The sequence below is a fragment of the Artemia franciscana genome, chromosome 10 (genome assembly GCF_032884065.1).
Source record: "Artemia franciscana chromosome 10, ASM3288406v1, whole genome shotgun sequence".
In the NCBI taxonomy this organism is placed as follows: domain Eukaryota; kingdom Metazoa; phylum Arthropoda; class Branchiopoda; order Anostraca; family Artemiidae; genus Artemia; species Artemia franciscana.
This window is the reverse complement of record NC_088872.1, coordinates 38,610,242-38,626,515: the sequence shown is the minus strand read 5'-3', so window position 1 is coordinate 38,626,515 and position 16,274 is coordinate 38,610,242. Positions and strand designations below refer to the sequence as shown.

General features: G+C 36.9%; 1 protein-coding gene across 1 annotated transcript in view; it reads right to left on the bottom strand.

The window, feature by feature from the left end:
- Window positions 1–497: 497 nt before the first annotated feature.
- Window positions 498–16,274, bottom strand: part of LOC136032342 (neuralized-like protein 4) — a 17,195-nt gene continuing 1,418 nt past the window's right edge. The window contains exons 2-4 of the mRNA XM_065712666.1: window positions 15,849–16,097; window positions 13,033–13,209; window positions 498–4,416 (exon numbers count right to left, since the gene is read on the bottom strand). Coding sequence (XP_065568738.1) covers window positions 2,591–4,416; window positions 13,033–13,209; window positions 15,849–16,097 — 2,252 coding nt within the window. The 3' untranslated portion in view covers window positions 498–2,590. The remainder of the gene's footprint in view (window positions 4,417–13,032; window positions 13,210–15,848; window positions 16,098–16,274) is intronic.

Sequence of the window (16,274 nt, the reverse complement as noted above, 5' to 3'; positions counted from 1 at the left end):
GAATGAATGAGTGCAATTAACAATTATATTGCTTTTTTTCGCCCTGCTGTGTATCCAGTTAAATTCACAATATCATATCCAAACCTGTTTCTCCCAGCCTGGCACCGTAAAATACCAATTTTAAAGGGGTCCATAAAATTACGGTAAAATACGTGGAATACCCAATTTGACCATTTACAACACTATCTAGAATCCATATATATATATATATATATATATATATATAAATATATATATATATATATATATATATATATATATATATATATATATATATATATATATATATATATATATATATATATATATATATATATATATATATATATAACTAATTATCAGGGTTCAACCAAATTTTTTATCTCTGTTTTTTTTGTGGTTTTATATGGAAGCCTGTGAAGACTGGTTTCTACAATTCCGAGGTCAACTATAAACAATTCCGAGGTTAACAACTTCAACTATTAATGATCTCCGCGAAATCCACAAATTCTTAGGACTTGTATTTAGTAACATTTTAATATCACTTGTAAAATAGTAAAACGGGACACACAACTGGAAATTCAAAACAAAAGAAAGAGAGTTATACATAATTTTGGATACTGCTTCCTCACTTACCCTTTCTCTTCTCATAAATAACTAAAATTTGTAATTTTAAGCAGCTGCCAAATATTAATAAAAGACGACGAAAAAAAGCAGCAATTATTAAATAAAAATTAATTCTGAATGATACTATTTCTCTTCCCTGTGAAACAAGAGGAAAATTTCTAGCTGGAACACTGGACCTAAAAAACTCAAATTAAAATGCGGTAACATTCAACTTCAATTCTTAACATCAACATTAACAAAAATAAACTTAAGGTACTTAGAACATATATATATATGTATATATATATATATATATATATATATACATATATATATATATATATACAAATGAAATAACATGAGTCAGCCCTATTTGGCCGTACCTGATAAAACCCAAAAGCATAACATCATGAGATTTCGGTATGTTGAGAACTTAAATTCCAGGCCAATTTGTATATATCAATATAGTAAGATTGCCACCCAAAGCACCGTTATTTTATAACATTCTTAATGATTTTAATTCAATATTTGTCTGTTTTGGCAACTACAATTTTAGTAACGTTTTGCCAATGTTTATCAGAACATTTATATCACGCGGTAAAACTGATCAGAAAGTCACATTAAAACCGATTACCCCGCCCCATCTAAAATTTCGACCAGTGATGCTTCTGGTAACAGCAAAATTGAACAAAATATAGCGTTTATTTTCACAACAAGGCAACCTCCCCCACCCAGCCACCACCCCCCAAGTTCAAGAGATATATTGTCACAAGTAAACAACAGTGAAACATTTGGATAGCTCGGCATAAAATTTCATTTTTGACATTTCTAAAGTGATCATTATCTCTAAATAGCCGGTAATGCTTCCAATTTCACTTATAAAATAAGTTCAATTCGTTTACTGGCTAAAACATTTGAACAACTTAGGAATTACAATAAAAACTACCTGATTTTCTCTCGAAGCAAAAATGAAGAGAATCCATTAGACTCTGTTTTGGTTCATTTGTCTCAACATTTACGAGAAGCTTACCATGGTATCTATTTTAAGTTAATCTTGCAATTATTTACTGGCCTTACAAAACTTTAAGCTCTTGGCACCTGAATCTCTAAAGCTATATTTCCGGACTTGGTAAAATTCAATACCAGATTCTGTAGATTTGTAATCCTCCCTCCAACCCGAAAATGCCAAAACAGAATGTCTTAAAGCCAAACAAAAGTGTCTAACTAGGTACTGAATTTGTGGTTTTTCGCAGGTTGAAGGAGGTCCGTATACAAGACAAATATACCGTTGTGCCATTTCTCTACCCAGGAATAATTAAGGAGGGGGATTAGTCGCAAAAAAAAGAAGTCTTGATCATTAAATAGTAACATTGTTTGATTTTTAATATTATTGAATCCCTCCCACCTCTCACGTTTCGGCCCATACATAAGCAAGAAAAATACATCAGATAACAACGTAAAAATAAACTGTATTATTCATTTAGCGGAATCATTTATGCAGGTTGAAACATAGTGCAAATGTCAAATGGTTCGAAAAAGGTATATATAAGCCAACAAAACAAAAACAGTGTACCAACTCTTTCGCATGTTTTTTTTTCACGGTTCAGATGGGAGGGAGACCCAATCCTTCCGTTGGATACGGCCAAGAATTATGAAACTGAAAAATGTTACTAGGTTCAATTTCCTCAAAATAATTTATAACCCTGTATCAGCTAAATTGTTCGCAAATACAAAAATAAAATAAGTCTGACGCATAAGTTAATTATTAGATGCACTGGGAAGTTTAATTTATGAAAGCTGAATTCAATCATCACGGCTGAATTCATGAGAAATTTTTTTTAAAGATAAGTCTTCCTTTTGATGACAAACATGTATGAGCAAAGTTCATACTTCAACGACTGAATAATATCAAAATAAGAAGAAATAAGAAAACAAGAGCCAAAGAAAGAATGTGTAGGTACGTGCAAAAAATTACATTATGTGCTAAAGATGAAAGGATGTTGATTTACTGACTATTGACCTCGAGTTTGACTAGAAGAGCTTGAAAGACCGTGGCACCTTTTTCTTTAGTAGACCACTCTACAATATCAGAAAGCTCACTCGTTGGACTTCGTCTCGAGGATGACGCCTCCAATTTTCTATTCTCTGAAACCTTATAGGATCCGGGTTGAACAAGTAGCTGAAATGCTACTTGACATGAGTATAGCTGCTTCTTGTAGCGAAAAGGTACTGTATTTCTCCCAGAAGAATTTGGTAAAACAGGGTAAAAAACAAGCTGAGGACTTTCTACTTCTTCCGTTTTTGAATCAGTTTCGACAGGATTTTTCGGTTTTGTCAATCCAAGTCCGTCAGAAGGATAAAGCTGTCCAGCGTCTAAAAGCTGTCTTATGTGACACACTTCTGCTGGGTAATAGGCAGAGGGCCATCTATCGGAACCTTCAACGTTTACTGGCGTATTTTCACGAAACCTTGACAATGAGAAGGGGAATCTACACCAGCCTATGAGATGATGGTCCTTTGAATTTTTCTCAGATCCACTGAATTTATATTCATTTGAACAGCTGCCACAGTAACAAGTTACTTCAGGAACAAAATACAAGGAAGGGATACCAATGAAAGACTTAAACAGCTTGCATATATTAATATAGTTGCAGCCGTGCTTAAACGAGCCAGCAATACCTGTGGCAATAGCTGCGTTTTGCTTTTCTTTTTCCTTAATAGAGCAGTCGAAATCGGCCTTCTCATAGTAGCCACTAACTATCAGTTCTGGATTGATCAATTGGATTTCTTCACATTGACCGTAAAGATCAAAGACAGCGTAACAAGGATCACTTATACCAGAGGCTACCTTTCCTAAATCTTTTCCATCAATTAGAATATGGAAATCTCCATCTAAAGACAAGGAAAGCCCAACTGTAGAATGGACAGCAATGTTATCTAAATTAAATGGCAGACGACTTTTCGCTTTTTGACCATTGACGAACAATGTGTCAGCACTTACCACCCACGCACTTCGACGAAACCCTAAAGCGGTTACAGGAAGAGGATTTTTTTCAGTTGGTTGACAAACAAGCCCAACCATTAGAGATGAGTTCCATCTGTTTGTCAGCTTTTCAATCCTTACTTCACATTTCTGACCTTTTACAATTGGCATCCGGCTTAGAACTATACCTTGATTATAGCTAGCAGTACGCTTTGCACTCAAACCGTTATTAACAAGACAAATATTTCTACCATGAATCTCACTAAACTTTATCTCTTCTTCAATAGATTTTGACGGCCCAGCTTCAATATTGACGTCCTGAACAAGAGAAGCTGGTAGATTTGCACTTAAGGAGCCCATTGACAAGGATTCGCCTCCAGGTGAACTAGGATGGTATGCAGGATTCCCATTACTGACAATTCTAACACGGTCAACCGCCCCGTCCAGTTCAACAAAAGGGTATATTGTATTATAATGATTAGGAGCAGCAACGCCTAAATCTAAGCCATTAACCTGAAATACAACCACCCCAGTTTTGCCCCTTTTCATAGTCACTCTGTCGTCAGGTCCCAACCGTTCAAAGGATGACGACATAAATTTTTGTTCTTTGTTGCTATTGTGATACAGACTGGAGCCACTGATAAACCAACGATCGAGACTGGCGACTATATTTGCCAAGTTTTCGCTCGGAGGATCTGTAGTTATGAACCCAAATTTAAGACTCCCAGCGAATAATGGATGTCTGCTTTCTACTCGAATTTCAAAATTTTCATCTCTGTTTAGTTGATGAGACGCACATACAAGGGCATTACGGGAGTACTCGCCTCTCACTGCAACTGTATTCACATCTGAAATGAAAAAGTATGAAGAAATGAGCGTCGATATACTTGTTTTAGCGAAGCATATGATTAAATCTAGTTAGATGCTCATCTATAGCACACAACTTTGCTGCACTGTAATGTAAAAGAAGGGGCTACGTATCGAATGGTGCTTACAGAAATGATATGGCCCAATAATACAAACAACATTTCGAAGATACAGACTGCAGAAATAACAAACGAAGTTGTTCGATTTTATGAAACAAATAAAAAAAATGTCTTAATCTGGATTAATCACTTGTTTTATATCAGATGAAAAGAATAGGAAAGAAGAACTGGACACCAACATTTTGGTAGGAAATATTGAAGAGGTTCAGCTAAAGGAAAAAAAGTAATAGAAAATAAATTTGACTATTAAATTTGTCGATATTATTCTCAGTAAGGTTCCTACTAAATGACCTAATATTTCCTCAGAATACCAGACAAATTTGATAAATTCACGAAGGTATAGAAAAATAAATAAATGGCATGTATCTATCACTAAGGAGTAATCCCTATAGGAGTGGTAAATTCTTCCGTATTAGATCTAAAGAAGCTCTGATAGGTGACACTCTCCGCTGCAGACTACATACAAGAACATCTAAGCCAGATTAATGACAGTAAAATTTAGTTTCAGCACTCAGATTTTACGCCCCGATGAAAAAGACTGTCTTCTTATAGGATATTAAATAATAAAAACAAGTTTTTGAACTGAAAGTAAGGAGCGACATTAAAACTTAAAACTAAAAGAAATTATTCCGTATATGAAAGAACTGTCCCCTCCTCAAAGTCTCGCTCTTTACGCTAAAGTTTGACTCTTTGTCACAACTCTACTTTTTAAAGCAACAAAAATTTTAGCGTAAAGAGCTTGGCGCTTTACCCGTTTTTTGCTATTTACGCAATTTATTGTCTTTTCATACTAAGTTTTTCCAAGATATTTGATTATTGAATCAAGCCCAACTTCTAATAACAATTTCTACTATGCTTCAAATTTTTGGATTTTTTTATGGTTTTTGAATTGCTGTAATCCCTTGTTAAAATATATACAAATATTATTGCAATAACCAGTTTTCTACTCTTTAAGCAATTTAAAGTCTTTTCACAATGTGTCTTTTCAAAGATATTTTATTATTGAATCAAGTTCAACTTCGAACGACGATTTCTAATAGGCTTCAAACTTTTGGTTTTCTTTTTAATGTTTTTGAATTTGTAATAATTGCAAATTTTTGTTTTTTGGGCCTTCCTACTAACATTATATAACTGGATGCGTTCAGACCTGTAAGCTTAATCATTTAGCGACTTTGATTTTATCAAAAAAAAACTATTATAAAAATTTACAGGTATTTTTCTAGTTTGTACTAAAACATTAAATTTATTGCTCAAGCACCATAAATATTTTTCCAGTTTACATAGTAACTTCAGTGATTCTGAATTGAACTTCAAATTTTTTTCAACTTTTTTTCCATGTCTTAAAAAGACATTGCGTGTAATTTTAACAAAAGAAATTCGGTAATGATGTTTTTCTAACAACTAAGCTTCAAACTTTTCATTTTCTTTTTTAAGGTTTTTAAATTGTTGTAACCCCTGGCTAAAATATAAAAAAAAATGCCCAAAAAATATTCCCTAAAAAAATTTGGAGCCGTTTTCGAGATTATATGATTTTCAATTCCATTTCCAATACCCAGTAAAAAAAAAACTTTTAATCACACTGCTCTTTTACTAGAGCATTCGTCCTTGAAGCATCGGTGAATAAAAGTCAAACAGTGAGTTTGTTTTAGTGTCACTCTTAAAATTCACATTTTAAAAAACTTGTAAAAAAAAATATTTCTTTTCATTTTCAATATTATATCTGGCGTAATATAAATATGATGAGAGATCCCTCCCTGACTCCCCATGACCTTTACGATACAGTTTAAATATTGCATACTAATGCCTAAAAAACGAATTTCACCACTAACAATGAAATAAAAAAAAGAGTTTTTCAACTGAAATTAAGGAGCAACATTAAAACTCAAAACGAATAGAAATTATTCCGTAAACGAAGTGTTTAACCCTATCGTCAATAACTTGCTCTTTATCACGCTAAAATTTTTAGCACTTTTAAAAAGCTTCTTATTCTAATTAAACGGTCCTTGTCTTTCAGGAGTCGTTCTTACAAATGGAGACAAACAGTCAAACTTTAGCGTGAAGAGCAAGGTATAAAGAAGGGGTCAATCTCTTCATATACGAAATAATTTCTTTTTGTTTTGAGTTTTAATGTAGCTCCTTACTTTCAGTTCAATTTTTTTTATTTAATTTCTGATTGTTTTGCAAGCAATGCCAGTAAATCTCCTCCCCTAAATCATCACGTCATGTGGCAGCGCAGCAAAAATACTGATAAGGAAGGATCAGGCTTGCATGATCTATCTCTCTCATAGGGGCTGGAACAAATTGTCAATTTTGACACATATCACGGCCCAAGCGAATCATTTCGCCTTGACCTTTTTCTTACAGATCACCTTGGCTCCTTTAAAGTAGACACTCATGCTTTCACAAGTGACCACGTCGCCGTCATTGTACGGGGAAACTTTCGTATTCCGCCTCCAATAAAGCATGAGCGGACAATCTGGCTATACAAAAGAGGTGATTGGGACGGTTCAAAAAACACTATTTGTTCTCAGCAGTGGAGACCCTTTCTTCTTGAAAGCCCAGAGAAAGCTGCAGAGAAGTATCAGCAGGCCATAGTTCACTCTGTTGAAAAACATATCCCCTCAAAGCAGATCAAGGTGTCCAGTAAGGACAAACCTTGGTTCAACGCCCGGTGTAAAAAGGCTATCGGAGCAAAGCAAAAGTCACACAAGCGATAGCTGCTTTCAAAGAGCGAATAGACCAGGATCACATTCATCAACACGTGCAAAGATGCAGTTCATGCGGTTCGGCAGTCCCGGGATAAGAATAAGGAGAAATTTGCCACCGAGGTTAAGCATGCTTCGGCAAAGAGTTGCTGGAGAATTGTCAAGAAGGCTTTACCATCGTCCAAGGGGACTTCAATTCCTTCTCTACAGATTAACAGGCCTTTGGTACAAGATCCACAGGAAAAGACTAAAGCATTTGCTAAGGCTTTTACCAAATTCTCGATTCTGGATGAAGACGGTAGAGAAGTGCCAAATTTCTCAGATCGAACATGCACTTTCCTGAATCGTGTGAATCCTTCGGATTCTGCAACATCTTGATGGGACGAAAGCCACAAATCCTGACAAAATACCAAATGTTGTCCTCAAATCTTGCAGCGCCGAACTAGCTGAACAATTGTTATTGCTTTTCCGGATATCCTTACGCTCCGGAGCCTTCCCAAAAACACGGATATCCGCCCTTGTTATGCCTTCCTTAAAGCCAGATGGCGATCCAACGATCATGGGCCTCTATAGGCCTATTAACCTCCTCCCCTGTGTTGGCAGTCTATGGGAGCGTCTCCAATAAAGCATTTCAACAGCTCCTAGAATCAAACAACCTTCTAGGCGATCGCTAATAGATAGATAGATAGATAAATAGATTTATTCACACGAAAAGCCCAATTGGGCCATGGCGACATACACAAAACAAGTAAAAAAATACAGCAACAAACAAAGACTGAAAAGGCATTAAAACTAATTATTTAAGAAAAAATCACGATACCTCATACCTACCCGAACGAACTTTCCAATATTATTTATACTTAATAAATAAATAAATAAATAAATATATTCGCAAATTTGATGGCAGGCCGTTAAGCCTCTACAAAACAAAAATCTTAATTTGTATTTCTTCTAAATTTGCATAAGGAGAAAATGTCACTTGAATAATATTCATCAACTTCCTTCTTGAATGTCCGTAGGTTTGTGGAGCAGATTACTCTTTCTGGTAAGTTGTTCCAATGCTGAACAACTCGGTTGCCGAAAGTCCATCGGCCCATGTCCTTGTAAAAGCGTTCCATACTCACTTTGTACTGATGTCCTCGGAGATGATTTTTATTGAACTGCACGATTCTCTGGGCTGGTACGTTATCATAGGCTCCATTGCAGAGCTTGTACATTTCAATAAGATCACCACGATGGAATCTATAGGCGAGGGTTGGGATTTCAAGCTTTCTAAGCCGCTCTTCGTAAGGAAGGAAGCCTAACCTGGGAGAGAATTTAGTTATCCTCCTCTGAACATTTTCGAGAGCATCTATGTCCTTGTTGTAGTATGGTCTTGTAGAACAATGTCCATACTCAAGAATCGGGCGGACAAGGGACTTATAGAGCGTAGCAAGCATTTTGTCGTCCCCGCACGAGAAGTTTCTTTTGATCATACCAGCAACTTTGGAAGCCTTCTTGACGACAGCTTCATAGTGGCTACTGAAGTTCAGTTCAGAATCGACTAAGATGCCTAGGTCTCTTTCTTCTCTACTAAGAGTGAGTGCAGCAGAACCAAGAAAGTATGAGGACGAAAAGTTTTGTGGACCCAGAGTGAGGATATGACTTTTCTGGGTATTGATTTCCATGATCCACTTCTTCATCCAGTCATCGATTCGTTGGAGATCCGCCTGCAGGTGGTGAATGTCTTCACATGACGAGATGACACGATAGAGCTTTGTGTCGTCCGCGTAGAGAAGGATGTCACATTTGATGCCCTCAACTAGGTCGTTGATGTAGAGATTAAACAGAAGGGGGCCGAGAATTGACCCCTGGGGTACTCCGCTAAGAACTTCTTCTTCGGTATTGCTGAGACAACCTTCTACGCACACAACTTGCTTTCTGCCAGTTAAGAAGTCCGTAATCCATTGAAGAAGACTGAATGAGGACCCGGATGAGGAGAGACCGTATTTCCTGAGCTTCTTGACGAGACGCTTATGGGGAACTTTGTCAAAGGCTTTCTTGAGATCCAAGTATGAGATCAATCTGGAACCCCTTGTCGATGTTTTTCTTCCGATCATCTGTGGCACAAAGCAGTTGGATCTCTGCAGATCGTTCCTTAAGAAAACCAAACTAACAGTTAAGTAACACCTACTTCCCAAAATCTACTTATCAGCGTATCCGCTCTTAGTACTAACCCATTAAACTTATTAACAAGGCCTAACATACGCTTAGAAAACCTCAACTACATTCTTTCTAAATTCAACCCCTTACTAAACCCCCAAAGCTCCGCCCCGTAATGCAAAGCCGATCTAACCCTAGCATTAAAAACATACTTTAGCAGTCCTACATCTCTAGTTTCCTTGATACTACTTTTACTTAACAATCCTAGTAGTCATTTTCCCTTACTTTCTACTATCTTGAGATGTTTCTTCCATTTCCCATCTGACGAAACCCTACAACCTAAGTACTGAAATTCATCTATATAGTCTAGTGTCCTACCTTCATACATAAACTGACACAGCGAATCTATCTGTTCTCCACTTTTCCTAAGAACCATTACCACCGACTTCTGCATGTTTAATACTAGTTTCTTATTCCTAAAATAAAAAGATACTAGATCTAGCAGTTGTTGCAAATGTTCTTTAATTTCCGCTACTAATACTATGTCATCTTCAAAAAGTAATGCCATAACGCTTGCACTTGAAAGCTTAATTTTTGGGGAGCCTCTGTCTATCAAATATTCTTCAAAATCATTAACATACGATGAGAATAACCTTGGGGAAATTGTACATCACTGCTTAACACCAAGTCTACTCCTAATAACCCTAGATAAATCCTTGCCTATCCGTACTACATTCTTAACTATATTATACAAAGACAAATGCGATTAGTAGCCCTAGTGCTAACAACAACTCTATCATTAAACTTCTATCCACTCCATCAAACGCCACTCTTAAATCCAAAAATGCAACAAAGAGCCTGCCCTCTTTTCTCCTAATCTGTTTCCTAATCATTCCTAATAAAATAAAAATCTATAGGACTATATCTATAGGACTATAGGACTATATCTATAGAACTATATCTATATCTATATATCTTTAGGACTATATCTATATCTATAGGACTTTAGCCTTTTTTTTAACCTGTCTGCGAATCTGATAAAATTCCATTTTGGTCTATCCAATTATCTATCCTACAACATAATATCTTAGCAAAAACCTTACTAAGCACATTACTTTGGCTTATGCCTCTATAATTCCCATGGTCTAATCTATCCTCCTTTTTAGATAACGGCACTAGAACAGATATAGCCCAAGACAAGGGCCATTCTGCACTTTTCAATATACCGGAAATATGGATTCTGGGGTAACACTCAACATTAGACTACCTAGCCGCCTAGCATCAGGAGTGGGTCGAACTTTGGTGGCGAGGTAAGAACTCAGGCTATTGTCATTTGACATTGCCATGCGTACGGTGTTCGTGGATGTCTGTTAAGAGTGATTGAGAGCTTTTTTTTCAGATCATTCACTACAGGTTGTCCTCGACGGGTTTATTTCCTGTGAATATTCACTGAAAACAGGGTTTCCCCAAGGCAGTGTCTTAGGACCAACGCTCTTCCTTATCTACATTAAATGACATGGAGAACAACCTTTCAAGCCCTCTGTGTCACTTTTCCGACGATACCACGACACGCACAGCCATCCCAAAACACGAAGACCCAAGACAAGTCTCCCTTTCTCAACAGACGGATTTTCCTCAAGTTGAAAAGCGGTCTGATACATAAATGATCAACTTTAATGCATCAAAAACAAGGAGCTTCATATTACCCGATCAAAGGCACCGCAAGAACACCCCAGTTTCATTTTCAAAAATTAAATCATAAAGAGTCGACTAGCTTCGTCTACTGGGGATCCATTTCTCGAACAATCTCTCTTGGAATAACCACCTTGATCGGCTGAGAACCTCCTGCGCGAGAAATCCCGAGGTCACTCTTCGCTGTAAAAACCTTCTTCCTTCCAGCTCGATTATTCCACTTTGCAAGTCCTTCATCAGACCCACAGCTGAACATGGATGCCCACTATATGATGGCCCAGAAAACGCTGTTGGCACCAGTCCCGAAGATTCAGAATATGCTCAACGCGGCAGTCTGCGCCTCTACACATTACTTACCCAAGCCTCTAAATAAAAGGTTTGATGTAGCGTCGATGGCTTATTTCTATAGCTACATGAATTAACCTCATTCAGAGGAGCTTTCTCGCATTGTTCCCCCTTTTTCCAACCAATAAGACAGACGTGAAGGGACACAGTTCGGTACAATTATCTAAGGGAGGACACGTCAAGAACCGAGCACTTGAGGAACAGGTTCATCCGGCGTAGCACTTCTATCTAGGATGATCTTTCCTAGGGATATTATTCCTACAAATTCCTCTGTTTACTCCTTCAAAAGATGGCGGATATTCAAAACCTCGAGGTTTAGGTACGAGGTAAAGAAATGGCGGCATACTAGATACCTTTAAGTACCTGGCGCCGTGAATATAGGTATAAAAAACTATGTAGGAAGTATTTACTTTGATTATTCGGTACGAATTCACAAAAAATAAATCAACGAGGCCCCTCGCCCCAACTTTGTCAAGGAGGGTGTCTAGCGTTCAGATGGGCCCCCGTAGATATCATAGTGGATCTAGGTCGCATACAACAAACAAAACTTCTCAAAAAGCTGAGTTTTCAGCAATACATATATAAACACAAACAATTATTTAAATAGTTTCTCTTCATTAAAAAAAAACACTTTTTTGAAGTTTTGACCAACAAAAAGAAAAGATAAAATTAAATGGACAGATACTCAAAGAATTTTTCATGAATGAAGTTAACAGTTTTAAAGATTGAGTTAAAAGTTTTAAATTTCGATGTTTATGGTTTATTGCAGAGCTTTTTCAATTTCTTTTATTTTGAAGAACGTCAGCGTCTCTAGCAGCGGCTCCTCTTACCCAAAACCCTCACCAGTTGGTCCTTATGGATTATTGGGATCCAAGGTGCATGGAAATCATAACAAGAAAGGTCGAGATGCATGCCCCCTTCCCAGACTCAAGAAATGACAAAAAGCCTCTAGAATGACAATCCTAACAAATAACCTTAGACAACAATGCACGTCATGGCCCCAAGAATTCGTTAAATCACTTCCATAACAAAAAAAGTTTTCTTGGCCGTAGGGCCAGATACAGAAATTGCACGCCTTATTGTAAGCATTTTGTTGATGCTTTTCTCCTACAAAAATAAAGCCATATATTTATAACGCCGGAAATATATTTTCCCCAATAAAAAGAAAATGTAACAGCTCTAATTCAGCAGGCTTTTCTAGCGTTCAAGATTTGTAGCGTATTGGTGACTGAGGCCTCAAGGTACTATCATATAAGCGAATGACATCACATCTGTCAGCGAATGACAGATGTACATCAAATGTAGATCTACTACAGGAAAAGAGGCTTTGGAAAAAAGCTTTAATTTTTTATATGATTTGTTATTACAACAATTCACATAATTGAACTTACAACATAATCATAATTTTTTTCCGAAAAGTTTATAGATTTTAAAATCATTTGGAACTGCGGATTTTCTTTTTTTCATGATGAGGAATCGACCAAGTTTGTACAATTTTTTTTTTGATAAATATCTGGTTGTTTCCTTGTTTCTTAAATTTTCTATGGTTTTGCTAGAAAACTTAAGGAAAAAGCTGAGAAGAAAAAAAAAATACCTTTTAATATGATTCCTGGTCCACAACACGTAGAAAAGGTATGAGGAATGACGACATCCATAGTTAAATCATATCCAGGTCTTCCTTTTAATACTGAGATTCCTTGACGTGGAACTGGATTATGTATAAGTGAAACTTGTGCACACTGTCCATAGAGATCAATGATAGCGTATACACCTGGGTAAAGAAAATAAATTATTACACCTCAGTCTCACACAGAGAAACTGACTCTATGCATTTCTATCCAAATTACACATAAACTAAAAATGAGTAAATATCTCTAATTTCACAGTTGTTGTGATTAGCACCATTAATGCCATAATTAGCAATAATGGCGTTAAATCCAACACCATTGGCCTTAAAAAAAACTTTACCTAAAATTACCTTCAATGCTGGTGGTGTCTCTATGTTATGATCTGACATCCCAGCTCAGTCTCCATTCAGCGTTGGCCCAGTCTTGGTCGACTCCTTTCTTGAAGGCTTCAAGGGTTTGAGACTGGACAGTGACTCCAGAAACGCTGTTCCAGAGTGGGACAGACCGGACTGAGTAGAACTGTTTGCGCTCTCGCTTGATGCAATAGGTGGCCTACAGCTCCTTGGTGTCCTCTTGTCTTGGTTGACAGAGATGGAGAAAAACATGAGGTCACTTTCTAGCAGATTACGAGTATTTATTACGTCTCCACTTTTCCTGTGGTATACTAAAGTATGGAGTTGAAAGAGTTGATACGTTCAACTTGCAATGCAGTGATAAGCTTTGTCACTCTTCTTGGAACACTCTCAGGTACCTTCACATACATCTAACAGTGGGGAAACTGTTAACAGTCGGTTTACTTTGGAAACCTGAGCTTGTATGTGGCAGTGAAATTTTAACTCATTGTCAGCAATAACCCCAGGTCATTCTTTTCAGTGACTGGCTCAAGCTGAGCATCTCCTATGCGATATGAACGCTTTGGATTGTTGCGTCCACAATGCAGGGTAAGAGCAGTGCTTAAGCGAAAGAGAGATAGACACTAAGCTTGGTCAACTTGGTAAGCTAGTGAACTTGGTCAACTTCAATACTGAACTCTTTAGTTGAAATCCCTTACCCATTTGAAAATATAATTTACAGAATGTTTCAAAGCCAAACACAAGAAGCTAACTGTATGTATGGCTTTTTACTTGTGTATAACACGCTGAAGGCAGTCTGTGCACAAGATAAACGTGCCTTATGATAACTAATGATACAAAAATACACATTTCGTGTATACACATATTTATATGTGTCAAAATACACATACAAAAATTAACGCAATTTTGGCATTCTAGTCACACAGGCACAAAGACTCGCTCACTTAAACGTCTTTTCGTGATCAATACAACTAGCTTTGAAGTTTAATTTTTCCATTCAGGAAAGAGCACATTTTTCGACATGTAAGGCGCATGTTTGATTTCACTTAGCAAGTTACTCGCTAAACTTTGCTCAGACCAAAATTCTCACTCCTATCATTTCTTGTTTTCCGGGCTAATAGCATATGAAGAATTGAGTAGCTTTCCTACAAGCCATAAATTGATATGACAATCTGGAGAATGCCTGTGCAATAACTATTTAGGTTTCACTATCATTTATTTGAAAAAGTACAGGTTGAAATCTGAGCTTACTAGGGAAATAGACTGTGCAGGATATTGAAATTCAACCCCGAAAATGATTAATCATATATTATTTCAAATATACTCAAAGGTAAAATAATATCTATTTTTTAATAGGATAGTTGAAGAGTGGTCGAACATAGCATTAAAATGGTATACATTTGGGGCTACCTACACGGAAATTCAAGACCACACAAAATTGGCCTAAGACGCCCCCACCCCTTCCCTAAAAAAAGAAGTAAAACAGCGATACAAGAATACAGTTCTATCCAATTTTTACAAAATGTAAAGTCTGGGACCCAAAGACCACAGTAACTTAGCACCACAATTAATACATATGCGTTAAAAAGTGTACTGAATTTCAGCCACTTTCAAAGGCTTAGTATTTCACACCAAAATATTTGCATTGCTATCAGAGAAAAACTAAACATACCCCATGAATCCTGTTGAAAATGTCAATTGTACCCACTCTGAAAAAAATAAAAAATCCTAAAACCGAATTTTTTAAAACTCGCACGATTTCCAAAAATCGTCTGACAAAGAATTATCAACATCTACAGGGGCAGGGGCTTTGTACCCGTGTCCCGATGATATCTCGAAAAGTTCATACATTTTTTTCTATAATGTATTATATATTCTATATGATTTGCTTGTCTTTAGAGTTCGGTTTCGAAGTTAGCACCCCCCCCCTTCCCTCCCCCATAAGAAAACTCTTCAAATTTCCCTGCAGATTAGAACTTCCATATTGTTCGTCCAATTGTGAAGCACAAAAACCTTACAATTTATTTTATTTAAGATTGCCAAAGATTGTCCTTATCGGCCAACAATCTCAGGCCAAGTGAAAAACAGGTAAGCCCTAAATGTGGCGGGAGGATACCCCAAGGAAAGATTAAAGGGGTATGGGAACTTTTTGGAAGGGTGTAAAGAGGGAGGATTTGAATAGATTGTGATGGAGGATGAGCGTGCGTAGCTGCGTTGGCCTCAGGCGGCTTGGTGCTGCAGTGAGTTGTTAGAAACATAACCCCATATTCACAACCAATAAATGAAACTAGAGACTAAAGTTTATAGAAACCATACTTTTGATTTTCTTCCAAGAGCGCTTCAACAATTTCACAAGAACACAAAAGTTAGCATAGAAATGCATCTCAAGTGCAAGTTTGCTTATTAAGATAAAATAATAAAATACTTACCTGGAGGAACATAGCTAAAAGCTGGTCCTTGATCCCTTCCATTGACGTAATAATGAAGAGAACCTTCTTCATGTCGAGCCATTCCCAGACGCGTTCCAACAGGTAGAGAATCCAGATCGCACGGGTAACCATTACGAATTAGTTCGCCGTCCCTCATAAGGGATGAGCCACTTAACATCCAAGTGTCATAATCGATATCTGTTAATGTACTTGGAAAATCTAGCTCTTCAGGACGAATCAAGGTAACGCCTAAAAAATAAAACATTTTTTATGCTTTCCATCAATGTGTTATTTTGAAACTATCATCACAACCACCTCTAGACCAAATTGGAGTAGTCCCTACTCTGAACTTCATTCGAAGAAACCCTGGAAAAAAAGTGGCCATACAATGTAAATTTTCACTTTACTCCAGCATAAAATTCCAGA